Source organism: Poecilia reticulata, chromosome 17 (assembly GCF_904066995.2).
Source record: "Poecilia reticulata chromosome 17, P_reticulata-male-v2, whole genome shotgun sequence".
NCBI lineage: Eukaryota > Metazoa > Chordata > Actinopteri > Cyprinodontiformes > Poeciliidae > Poecilia > Poecilia reticulata.
This window is the reverse complement of record NC_088846.1, coordinates 19,638,066-19,650,848: the sequence shown is the minus strand read 5'-3', so window position 1 is coordinate 19,650,848 and position 12,783 is coordinate 19,638,066. Positions and strand designations below refer to the sequence as shown.

Genomic DNA, 12,783 nt, shown 5'->3' with positions numbered 1-12,783 from the left:
CGCCCCTTTTCCCATCTAAAGAAGCCAATGAGCTTTCAGTGAATGTATTTGCGTCATTACGTTACCTGAAAGCTAACCAATCAAGTGTAGATATTGCGACGAATGCATAGTTCCCATTGTACTAGCGTCAATAACAACAGAGACAACCCGAAAATGTGAGTAATATTTGTCCTTTCAAAGCACATATTTGTAAGGGACTATGTTTAGGCTCAGTAAGAGCAACAAGTCTGGTGGTGGCCTTGCTGGTTTCATTGAACAAGCAAATGTTCAGTGAGTGGATCGAAACGCTTAGCAGCTACTCAACCTCATCTGTTGCTATGTGTTGACCTTCGAAGCCCCTTTGCTGGCTCAAGTCATAAGGTAAAGGTAATAAAACATATTTGAACTATAAAATAAATTGCACAATAGTTCTATCTTTTCTCTGAGCGCTGACTGTTACTCTCTTATTTTAGTTTTCAACGTAAGGTATGTCTCCAGAGGGTAAACCCCAAAGTTCCCCACTTGGTTTCAGTCCCATCAGGGAGGATCTCCCTCTGAGTCGTCGTGACCTAGACAACAGTGATGAACCAGAAGAAGGGAACAGGGCGTGCACTAGTGTCCAGGCAAGAGCTGAGTCTGGGTGAGGATGTGGAACACATATTTGTTTGTAAAACGCAGCATAAGCTGGGCAAAATATACAGTATGCTCTAAGATACCTGAAGGTTTTTCCTTTCTCAACCCTGTTTTTAGCCACGAGAACTTCAGTAGTGGGAAGAGCCCTTTTCTGAAAGTCCTAATAGATGCAGAAGCTGCTTCCAGCGCTGCAGCAATCCAGCTTGTGGCTTTCAAAGACGCAGTGGACAACGAATTTGCTGTATGCTTCTTTTGTGCAATTTTGTATCCCACAGGTTTTGTTTAAAACATTAGCAATTTCTTTAGAATGTGACTGTTTCAGAACTGTAATACCTTTTTTATTATTATTTTAGAGCTCTGGGAAGTCTACCAAAGACAAAAGCCAAATCACCCGCCAGAAAGGACTTTTGCTGGAGAAGTTGGAAGAATTCAGGCGTCTGAATAAATCAGTGCGACAGAAGCTAAAGCAACTTCAAGATGCAGAGGTAGATTTAGATTTTTAGTATGTTGATTACATTTGTAAATGTAGACCAGCAAATAGAAGATGTAAACATGTTTTATTAATAAGTTTGACATAATTTGCTCTTAGGTATATCGAATTGATGCTGACAGAAAGATGGAAACCTTACTGAAATGGATCAGAAACGCTGAAAGTGAAAATGAGGTGACTGTTTTGTTAAATCATATTTGGTCAAATACATTTTGTAAATACGAACTTATGGGGGCAAATGACAAAATTGTCCTTATTTTGATCAAAAAGAATTTAAAAAAAGACCTCGATGAGACTGAGAAGAGGATTGATAAACTGATGGATTTGCGGAGAGAAGAGCAGGTAAGAACTACCAATACTCAAAAAAAAAAATTTTTCCCCCACGTAGACATGGGCCGGTTACTGCTATAGAGTTATTATAAGTTTTTAAAATTTCCTGCTTCTTAAAATTTTTTAAGAATGTCTGTGTAAGCGTTTGAAGATTAAAACGGCAATAAACTATTGTTGTAGTTGATGCTATCAGTAATAAGCAATATGAAAACAAATTTTGCTTTTCTTGTTTTAAATAAAAGCAACTAGGCCTTGTAACTTTTTGTAACATTTTTTAAAAATATATGTATTTATATCTCTTAAATATTTGTTGTTGTTGTTTATCTTATCAGGAGAACATTAAAAGCTTAGTTCACACCACCAAGTCCATTGAAACAACTCGTGCTCACCTGCAGGGGCAGCTGCGCAACAAGGAAGCAGAGAACAATCGCCTGACTGTGCATTTTCGGGTAAAAACCCTCCACCTTATTAACCTGAAACTGTGGAAGAAAAGTTTTAAACTATATATGATATTAAGATTTTTTTTTTTTTTTTGCTGTGTGTTACAGAGCCTGGAGAGAACTGTAGCAGAGCAGAGGTCAGAGATTGATCAGCTGAAGACATCCTTCGCCTCCCTGACCAAAAAGGCTGTTAAGGACAAAGAATCTCTGAGGAAAGCTGCACAAGCACAGAAACTGAGAGCAGAGAGATTCGAAGCTGCCATAGAAAAGTGCAATGCACAGCTAAAGGAAAAGGTATAAAAACAAAACAAACGCAAGTGCTGGTTGTCCAAACTCGAATGCACCATCAGAACTCAAGGATGTTGCCTTCACTGTCAGGATTCCCTGCTGGCTAAAGCCCGTTCAGAAAGAGACTCCAGGAGACGGCGAAAGGAGCAGGTGACGGATGAGAAACACAATCTTGTTGCTCAAATAGACCTTATGAAAAGGTTTGTGCTCCATTCAGACAGGCCCGTAGACTCCAGCATGCACATGAGACAGCTGCACATTTATACTGATAAACCGTGTGATATTTCTCCTCCCAACAAAGGGAATTGGCAGAGTTGACACTGAGGCTTCAGAAAGAGAGGGACGAGCTAACTGCAGCTAATGAAAGAATGGCGCAAAGCCTCGACAAACTCATTGCTGACAACAGGGACCTCACCATCACTAATGCAATACTCAAGGTATGAAGTGACACACAGCTTTGGTAGGGAATCCATCTTTTCGATAGTGAAGATTCTAGAGGAAAGGTATTTATGGTTTTTTAAATGATTTCATGTTAAACTCGGTAGATTAGAATATCATCAAAAAGTGCAGTAGAAAAAGCCATTGCTTGAAAAATCACCACACGTGAACATACCCAGGACGTGGGCTGCAACTGAGATTCCTTGTGTTGATAAAAGAGGATGTAACTGCATTGAAGTCCTTTTCTGTTTAGCCTTATTTAAGCTGCTTCGAATGTTGTTCGCAGTTCATGAAACTTAGCACAAGGAGTATAACTGTTGCAGCTCATTTCCTGGATGAGGATCATCTTGCATGTGGAACTTTTTGTGGTTCATGCCTTCTGAATCTCCCTAAATTGTTAAATGGGCTTCGCTTAACAATCTGGTCAAGGCTATAATTATCCTTGTTGCCTGTGGAAATTGTTCTACCACAGGTTTTTCTTACACTCAACCATCCATTGCTATGCTTGGGAACTACTACTATCCCTTGCAGAGGTTGTGAATGATTCCTTGCTGCACAAGTGTGCAGTCGTTTATATTTCCCATGGTTGTATACACCATAATGTGGTCATATCTTCATATTTCTTATGCACATCTTTCTCCTATTGTTATGTCATGTTCAGTTTTTTTTAGATGCAAATTTAATAGAAACAATTGAACTACATCACTCTGTGATGTAGTTCAATTGTCTTGAAAATTCTTCAAGACAAGAATTTTCTCTTCTTGTCTTGAATTACTGAAAAAAAGTGCTCTAATTTCTCAAAATGCACCATTTTTTCTTGTAGGCTACGTTTTTCTGGTCTTTTCTTGCTTTTGCTCTAATTCTGCAGCTGAAATGAAATTTATTTATGCGTGATTGCAGACGTCTGTGGCTCAGTTGGAGGAGCAGCTCGCTGATTGTGAGTCGGCGCTCGTTGAAGAGAAGACCGTCTCGCTAGAAAAGAAACACGAAGCGGAACAATGCCACTTTCAGGTCTGTGTTCTTTAGGCTTTGAAGGGAGGTTACTTTTGGTTTACATTTAGGATGATGATATTCATTTTTGATCGGCCACTTCACAACGTATAGAATATGCCAGGGGTTTTTTTGCTTCTTTTTTTTTACTTTTCTTAAAATGAGCACAAGGTTGTTGTTTTTTTTATTTCGGTGGGGTTTGTTGCTGATTACAAACTATAATTTAAATAATCTGTTTGATCTTGGATTACCCAGTCCAGATTTGATATAAGCATTTACATTTTAACTTCCAAAATGGTAAAATAGCCCTTCGCCACACTGCTGAATCAGCAACCAGCTTCAGTCCTGTGTTGTTTGGTCATTTGTGAAAATAAAATTCTAATAAAAACCAACTAACTGAATGTTTTGTATTCAAATATCCATGAAGCAATAAACTGATGGAACAACAGAAAAATGTGGCCACATTATAGGAACTCTGTTGAGACTCACTCAACTGTTTTTTTCCTCTGTCTAGATTGCAGAACTCAAAGCTGAGATCGACAGCCTTCAAATAAAATATGCAAATCTGTTGAGGGAAACAAGAACGACACAAGACGTGAAAGAAACAGAAGTTGAGAAGGTATTTCCACCTCCACATTTTAATCCCGTTTAGCAATTAATGACTAACGGTTGATTGAAGCAAAAAATCTCGCATAACTCTTATACTTTTTTCTAATTTAAACAGCTCAAAATATCTCTCTTTTTTGCTGATAAATTGCCTTTCACTATGCTGTTAGATCTCTTCTGCAAAACCCTCAAATAGTTTGTTTTAACAACCTAACACAGTGTAAATCTTCTCAGTCCAAGTAGCACAGATGGGGAGCTTTGCAAACTTAAAAGTGTCTCTATGCTGTGCCTGTTCCCTGCACTGGACCCACCCTGGAGCCCAGGTGAGGCAGGAGCTGCAGGGACGCATAGAGGAGCTGAGAGTTTACCCAGAGTTACTGGGTGAAGCCGAGCAGAGTCTCCTCCAATGCCAGGAGAACCTGCGCAGGTTGGAGAGGCAGTGTTCGGAAAAATCAGAGTCCGTTAAGGAACTGCAGTTTAAGGTGTGCAACGCCAGCTGTTGTCATCAGATGTAACATGTAAAACTCATTTACATATATCTTGCCACTAGGTGGTAGTAGATCCCCCCTGTGTCTCTATTGTGCTTCCTTATCTCGATGGTTTTTCTGATTGCAACCAACAACAAACAAAACCTGTTTGCTGTGTAGAAAATGCACCCCCGTGTATATTTTGAAGTGTTTGTGCTGTGTGAGTTCTCCATCACTTACATTGTGTCTCCCACATAATGTATTCGCTAAATAATTATTTTCCACTTTTGAACGGTTTCCCTTCATCCAAACAATGCACCTCTGAATTATACAATTTCTGCTTGCAGATGGAGACTCAAAGTAAACAGCTGAGATCATCTCTGGAGATGAAAGATTCTGTTCATGAGGCCAATTTGAAGGTACAAGAAAAAGTGAATTCTCTCCAGAGGTAAGAAGACACACAGTGGCTGAACCGACCTTTGCTTACCTGACAAGTCCACAGATGTATGTTTCTATTACCTTTGTACATCTAGTGGCAGAAATGTTTGGCTGTTCATCTTTGACAAACAACTTAAGCTCAGTTAGATTGAATGGGGAGTCTGTGTTTGTGCTTTTATTTTGAGTCTTGCCACAGATTAGTTTTTTATTTAATTTGGGCCTTTGCAGCAAACAAATAAGCTTTGGAATTAACCATTAGTGTCAAACTCCAGTCCTCAAGTGCAGTTACTGATTTTAAATGTGCCCCTACTCCAGTGTAGCTAAATTAGTTACATTGTAGCTAAATTATCCCACTAACGAACACATAATTTGATTTAGGTGTGTTGAAGCAGCGTCTAAAGGCTGCAGGACACAAGGACTTGAGTGCTGGAGTTTGACCCCCGTAGTTTGGAGAAGACCTAAGTACCTTTTCTCTTCAGAAAAATCGACCAGATGCAGCAGGAGAACCTGGAGCTGGTCCGAAAGCTGGCAGCTCAGGACGAGGCCCTAAGCTACAGCAACCGGGAGCTGGATCAGCGCTCCTCGGAGTGTCAGGCTCTGAATCGGCAGCTGGAAGCTGCTTTGTCGGATGTCAGAGAGCAGGTGAGCCTCAACAGTTGTCCTGTCAAGCTTTGAAAAACAAAGAGATTTTTGCTCAGATTAAAAGAAAGAATTAGCTTAAACCAACTTTGGTGAGCTAATCATTGCTTTGTCCCAGGTGAGTAAGGTAAAAAGCCAGACTTCCTCCAGAGAAGAGGCCCTGCAGACGAAGATCCTGCAGCTTCAGGCTGAGCAGAGCAGAAGGAATAATGAGCTGAAGCTTCTTCGTGAGAGCAAGCAAAATGTGAGCATCGCATTTCTAAAACGTTCTCTTTTTTATGCCAGCAAATGTCTGCTAGTTGAGCTGATGTCCAAATAAACTACTGCTTGTCTGCCATCGATCTTCAGGCGGAGAAACAGTTTGAGGTGCGACTGAAGAACCTGCAGCTCAGTCTGGACCAATCAGAGACCCACAAACGCAGCATTCAGAATTACGTTGATTTCCTCAAAAAATCTTACATGACAATTTTTGATGAAGGGCTACAAACATCAGCTTTTGGTTCATCGTATTTCCTAAAATGATGGTTTGCATTTTGTGTGTGTGCACACTGTAATATTTATATCAAGTGAGAGTCAAGATGAAGAAATTTTATTGAGAGACAATAACTGCTGCATATGGTGATAATGGTGATAACCCCAGATTTATAGAGGTTTTGATAGCTCTTTTAGCTCAGGTCCAAAGAAGAGGCTGTTTCATATTTTGTTAAATGGATTCACTCTGTAAAGGTGCTAAATCCTGGAGCTGCATTTTTCAACATTGTTAAAATGGTGCAGCAGAAAAAATGATTGTCATCTGTGCACTCTGGTGATGTGGTGGATTTTTCTACTCTTTTAAGAGAAAGTTGTTGAAAACAAAAACATCTACGTTAATCTGGAAACTAGAATGATGAATGGTAAATTGTTTTATCCAAAAATTTACTTCCGATTATTAATATTTCTACAATGTAACATTTGAGCAATAATGCCTGTCAATTTTCCTTCTATGCTATTGGCTACAGCAGTATGACTCTTTATTTTAATAATTTAAGTTGTAGAAGACATATCTAAACTCTTTAAGCACATTTTTGTGGCTTTAAGGATGTGGTTTGTGTTTTCTGTGGACTCTGAGTGTTGAGTCTTCGTTTCAAAGAGTTGAGAGGTCAGAACCTCAAACATTTCACTGAAGATAATTAAGGCTGGTGGAGGGGATTTAGAAAACTAAGACTCGCTGTTTGTTGATGACAGGAAGCTGCCTGAAAATACAGGGTGTTGCACAGAGAAGGCTTCCACTTCCTGTGTTTAGCATATTGTCCGGGTGTAGTTGATTTGAATTCCTGAAAATCATCATTCCCTTTTTAAGGATGCATCTTCAGATTGAGCAGATGGTTTAAGGTCAAGGGACAGATGGATTTGTTTCTAAGCTCTTTAGTCTAGCCAGTAGCCAGTTGGTTAATGACTTCTGTTTTCTTTGCACACACAATTGGTTCCCAGTCCTGAGCTTGCATCATGTCAAGTATGTAGATCAATTGTCAAATCTGATTAACTTAGGCTTCCCACATGTTGGACATTATTTTATTTTAATTTTGTCTTTGGTGAATGGTATATGGATTGTTTTTTGTTAGTTTTTTAATTTTTTTACTGGAAACATGTTCCTTAATTTACCTCTTGTCTTGTTGGAGATCTCTGGCCTGCATGATCTCAGGTGTCCCAGGTGAGTAAGGTAAAAAGCCAGACTTCCTCCAGAGAAGAGGCCCTGCAGACGAAGATCCTGCAGGGCCACAGAGAGTGTTATCTCTCTGTGGTCTCAGCTTTATACACAAAAAACACATTTTATTTCTCAGCAACACTGAAATTTGGTAAACAATCTAAAGAAAACCATATTGATCTTCTAGATGAAGTTGTACTTTTTTAAAAGACAGTGACATTTCTTCTAAGTGCAGCTTATAAACATGAAAACACAAGAGACTTATATTTGCACTAGAGATTTGCCTACTTTAAACACTCATAATGCATTATCATAAAGTTATCGGATTGAACCGGTTCTGGTGTTTTAGTCTCTTTTTTAGGTTGCAGTTTTGCAAACAGACATGTGCTGTTTATTATTTTTGCATGCTCGTATGTTACTTTTTTTGTATGCAACAGTTAAGTCGTAGGTGAATGTACCAAAACATCAGCGGTGGTTAGGATATTTTTTTAATCTTCGTAAATCTGCTCTTCCAGTGACTCAAAGACAAAAAAGTCTGTTTTTGCAGTGATTTGTGAGAGGAAGTGGTGCATATTTTCCTTTTCCTTCTCAGCTGGTATGAGATTAGTGAGGCTGTAAATTAATTTAGTTGTGAAGATGTTGTTGCTGGTTTGCAAACACAATTACTGAATAACTGAAAACGTTGGGATATTTCCCAAACTCATCTTGTAATGGTGGTGGATTACTGTGACTAGTTTTTCTGGATTTAAATAAAAACAATACTCTTTTTTTTTTTGTATCCTTTACCGTCACTGTTATCCGTCATAATCTCTAAAACCTCAAACTATTGTTTACTAGATCTCTGTGTTCTTGCAATGACCTTTTAAAATAAGAAGGTCCCATTAAGAGTCAGAGGAAAACTGCACTTGTGGTTTTGTGTTCGATGCATTTGGTTTCTTGTATTTTGAGAAATGGCATCGTTCCGTTCTCTTGCCTTGTAAACTGGTGTGATTGTTTGTCAGTTTTAGAATAATGTCACATTAAATAAATGAAAAGAAGCCTTTGGTATTGTGTTGGTATCTTACTAATTTACTTGCTGGACTGGCCAATGTGTCATGTTTTGGTTTGTCAATGACAGAAACTTAAGCATTAAATTGATGTTTGAAGAATTATAAGTGACGAGTTCAGAGAAAAAGACCCAAACTTTCACAACATGAAAGGTTTCACAAAGAAGCAAAGCACAATTCTCCAATGCCACAAGGCTAATTCCAGAATAATAGTTTTTATTCGAATTGCTCTCAGATTCACAGTTAGAGTTTCTGAATCGTATTAAAACGTCCATAGAGGGTGAGCAACTTTTTACTGCTCTTGGCGAAGTCCAAATCACACAGGCCAAATCCAGTCATCACTACTTTCTTCCTAAAAGTCTGCACAGACTTGCATTTGAAACGGACAGATGGCGTCCGGGTCCTGTGAGGCCGACAGAATCGGTTGTCTGACCAGGACCTGCAGTGTTTCGGCTGGAATGTCTTCAGATTATGACAACCACCATAGGACATCCGAATTGGAAGGACAGCCTTCCCCTTACATTTCCCAGCTCCCTGTGGAACAAAATTTAAAAAACTAGACTTTAGATGTTGAACAAAGTTGTGGAAAACCTTCTCTAAATTCTTTTGCAGAAATAAATCAGAATTTTATGTACAACCGACATTGCAGGAGTACCTTTTGGGGGATTTCCTTGCAGGGTTGGATCTCACAGATCTGAGTTTCAGTCACCAGTTTGCACTCAATATTGTTGTTGGTCATCCTGGAGGAAACTCCACGACCACAGGATTTGGAGCAGGGTGACCAGGCTGTGGTTTGAGGCTGACACTGGACTCCTGTTTCAAGCCTCTTTGGATGTCTCCTAAAAGCTAAAATTAACCTTTTAAGTTAAACGGGTCCCATTCTGTTTTAACAGTGTCAAAAACAGAACAATACTCACCTGTTAATTCTCCTCTCCAAACATGTGGAGGATCGTTCTTGTTAGAAAAGTCACCATCAGATGGGTCTTCTTTGTACTTTCGTCTGCGATTCCTTGACCCAGACCTTCCTGTGTTTGCATCATCGAGGCAGATGAGTTGTTCACAGCACTGTCCTTTCACTTTAACCCTTCTCGGTTTTTCACAGCCCACTCGGTACGTTGAAAGGTCACGAGTGCAAAGCGAGACGCACCCGACGGATCCATCCATGCAGGTGCACTGATATTTGCAGTTTGGCTGGAAGGTTTCCCCATTCTGGAACATCCTGCCGTTGAACTCGCAGCTTCTCCCATCTGATTTAGCTATTGAGAAGAAATGGGAAAGGTTAGGTGCTGGGGAGAGGGAATAGACATTTAAATTAGACTAAGAGAGGAGCAGAAGCCAGCGTGCCTCGACAGATGCCAGGTGCTAAATCCGATTTGCCCCCGAAATTGCACTCCAGTCCCTTCGCAGTGTCGCACGGTTGAGTTTTGCTGCAGTCGTCGTAGAGCTGCCGTGCACAGATCTTGCAGCAGCCGCAGCTGTCCAGCATTAGACTCACCCCTGCTGCACAAACAGGGACGTCAGGAGGACACTGGCAGGCTTCTGCATGGCATGAGGCTGACACCTGAGGTGAAAGACTTCATTACTTTCCAAACAAAAAGTCAATTATTAAAAATAACCAATCAAACACCATGTATGAAGAAACGGCTATTACTTCCTCACCAGAGTAAAGCAGAAGGTCACAGCTACAAAGATCTTCCACATCTTCCCAAACCAACTCTCCTGATCAGAATTGGCTAAAGCTGCCAGTGAGCTCTTCCTTTTAGACTCGATCCCCTTTTATCGAGCAGATCTGACGTATGTAAAAGCAGGAGAGGTGTTCCAAAACTATGAGAGGAATGCTTCGCTCCCTGCCCTGCCATGAGCCCGGCAGCAGGAGGTTTCACCCTCCCTTTGAAAGAGGGGATCCTGGAAAACCGCTCCCTCTGTTTCAGTTTAATGGAAGTCTGGATGGTATGTTTTTTCTCACAGGACAGAAAAAATAGGTAATTTTACAATACACTTCAGTTTATGGCTGGAATAAATTATATTACAGTAATCTCCTTTGACTGATATTTCTGTGTTTTCAGTTGTGCTTTTTTTCCAAGAAACTTTTGTTAGTTTCACATCTTTATTTTATTTCTTTTTTTCAGCTTTACGCTACAGGGATTTTGCTTTACTTGACAAAATGTTACAATAAACTGATAAATATGTTCCAATAGTGAATTTGATTATGTTAAAATCAATGCTCCTGATTATTTTAGACAAATAACTGAAAAATACTTTCTAATACAAACATACATGTAGGTTTATGATGGATGGAATGACTTGTAGAGGTATTCAGACAACTTGAACTTTTCCACATGTTCTCACAAATTCCACTTTATTTGAAATTAAGCCAGATTAGATGGGCGAGGATGTATTGTTGAGTTTACGCTTGTGACTTTCCCAAAGCCTGATGCTGCCATTACTATGTCTCACCATGAGGATAGTCATTTCATTGCAAGGTGTAGTGAGACTTCTAATGGTTATATTATTACAAGGGCTTTCTTTTCATTGCTTTCCTCCATGAACACCAGACTTGTGGACATAGTTTTTTTCGCCCACAAAAATCCCAGGGGAACTCTGCAACTCCTCCAAGGGAACTCTGTTGGAACCAGAGACAGGACAGAACTTGAAGTTATCAGATGAAGTGCATCTGTTAAAATCTGATTTAACCTGATTTTCATTTGTGGTTGTCATTTTTTCGTTGACAGTTTTCCTGTGGCTATTTAAAACTTTAAAAAGTCATACACTAATGTGAATTCACGGTCGTAGCCACATGTTACAAAGTCTTTCACATGTAACTTACTATTTGAGGTCATTAGAATGAGGCTTACCTGTGGGGTTGTCTTGTGGTTGTTGCAGATTACTTGCAGCAAGAAGCTTTCTGATTACCTCAACCAAAGCAGTGTGTGTGTGTGCGTGCGTGCGTGCGTGTGTTGTGTGTGTGTGTGTGTGTGTGCGCGTGTGTGTGTGTTATGTGTGCGTGCGTGTGTGTGTAGGTGCATACGCATCTTCACATTTCCTGTGCAGCACTCTCGTTTTTGGTTAGACTTTGCTGTAATTATGACTATCTCTTATCTGTTCTTGATCTGCTAAACACTATGAAGTTATCCATACTGCATGCACTTATTACTGACACACAAAATATTCCACCATTAGTCCACACATGGCCTCAACGTCAGAGCACTACAAGTTCTGACATGAATATCGAAGGGAAGCTACATTCCTTTATGAGCAACTGAATTTTTCTCTTGGCCGAGGAATTGGCTGAATTTTGACTGCTTGAAGAATAGTGCAATGGGTCTTTGCATGCCAGTGTTAAAAGTGAAGGGTGGAATTCCAATTAGTCAGCCTTCAGGTGTGGGCCGGGCGCATTAACATTTGTGTCGGTGTTTGACTTTCAAATTTAGCTGTCTGGAGTGACTGAAGCAAAGGAATTATTTATACTTTTAAGGGAGGACACCCAGCCCAATAAAATCAGAAAGGACCCCTGAAGCACTACACTTTTCAGAATGAACATCGCAAGGCCTCTTTGAAGCAGCAACACAAGAAGCATCCTGCCTCATCCACATCAAACAACGGACAATCAAAATGGAAAATGTGTGTTTTCTTTTATTGGAAAGTCTGAGAACAAAAGGCTGAGGAGAGAAGATTGGCTCTGTCTCGTACTTATCTAAGTGAGGTTGCAAAAGGCCTTTTTGAGTCAGTGCCAGCACATAAAGGGCAAACAAGTGAGAGCTTGGTGCAGTTGATCATGGCGGCAATTTGCTCACTGTTGTGGTTTTTGCAAGGGGGAATTCTCCTGCCAAAGATGTGATCTAAAGAATGTGCAGAACCATATTAGCTGAAAGGAACATTGGATACATGATAGGCGGCTGGAGAATCTGAAAAGACCTGAGATGTTCCCTTCCAACAGAGGAGCGTGTGACAATGCCAAGCCTAAGACAATGAGCCAATTAACAAACATATCTGGAAAAGTACAGCTGAGGATATTATGTTTCAGCTGCTTGGAAGATAACTACTTTGACAGTTATCTTTCCCAAAAGCAGTCAGCAGCCCCTGACATTGTTAAAACATGAGATGATGATAGCAGGATTTACTGAGCTCAGATTGTAAGACAAAAATTCAAAAAACATCAATTGTGATTTTTACGCATGGAGTCACTCATCATATTTGCCAAAATCACAAGTCATAGAGGTGTCAATGGTGCTTTAGTTTAGCTATTACTGTGCAACAAATAGAGGAAAATGTGTGCTACTTGTTTTTTATGAGGTTTAAAATCCAAGGTGAAATT

At 39.9% G+C, this 12,783-nt stretch overlaps 2 protein-coding genes across 5 annotated transcripts in view; one reads left to right on the top strand and one right to left on the bottom strand.

The window, feature by feature from the left end:
• Window positions 1-40: 40 nt before the first annotated feature.
• LOC103479863 (outer dense fiber protein 2) lies at window positions 41-8,467 on the top strand. 4 transcript variants are annotated; one of them, XM_008434548.3, is made up of 17 exons: window positions 41-360; window positions 453-619; window positions 730-853; window positions 966-1,097; window positions 1,202-1,276; window positions 1,373-1,444; window positions 1,765-1,881; window positions 1,981-2,166; window positions 2,251-2,360; window positions 2,462-2,597; window positions 3,499-3,609; window positions 4,103-4,207; window positions 4,518-4,676; window positions 5,009-5,109; window positions 5,579-5,741; window positions 5,857-5,982; window positions 6,087-8,467. In XM_008434548.3, exons 2-17 carry the CDS (start codon window positions 468-470, stop codon window positions 6,258-6,260), a joined length of 2,043 nt encoding a protein of 680 aa, XP_008432770.2. In that variant the 5' UTR covers window positions 41-360; window positions 453-467; the 3' UTR covers window positions 6,261-8,467. The 4 variants fall into 4 exon arrangements, 3 of the variants coding, with proteins under 3 accessions (XP_008432770.2, XP_008432769.2, XP_017165502.2); XM_008434547.3 differs by having other exon boundaries at window positions 41-366; XR_014084305.1 differs by lacking the exon at window positions 6,087-8,467 and having other exon boundaries at window positions 5,478-5,741.
• A 197-nt stretch (window positions 8,468-8,664) lies between these two features.
• The window catches only part of LOC103479897 (CCN family member 1-like), a 37,182-nt gene continuing 33,063 nt past the window's right edge, over window positions 8,665-12,783 (bottom strand). Inside the window, exons 2-5 of the mRNA XM_081598423.1 lie at window positions 9,813-10,029; window positions 9,386-9,724; window positions 9,124-9,314; window positions 8,665-9,002 (exon numbers count right to left, since the gene is read on the bottom strand). Of these exons, the coding sequence (XP_081454549.1) occupies window positions 8,712-9,002; window positions 9,124-9,314; window positions 9,386-9,724; window positions 9,813-9,954 (963 nt within the window). The 5' untranslated portion in view covers window positions 9,955-10,029 and the 3' untranslated portion in view covers window positions 8,665-8,711. The remainder of the gene's footprint in view (window positions 9,003-9,123; window positions 9,315-9,385; window positions 9,725-9,812; window positions 10,030-12,783) is intronic.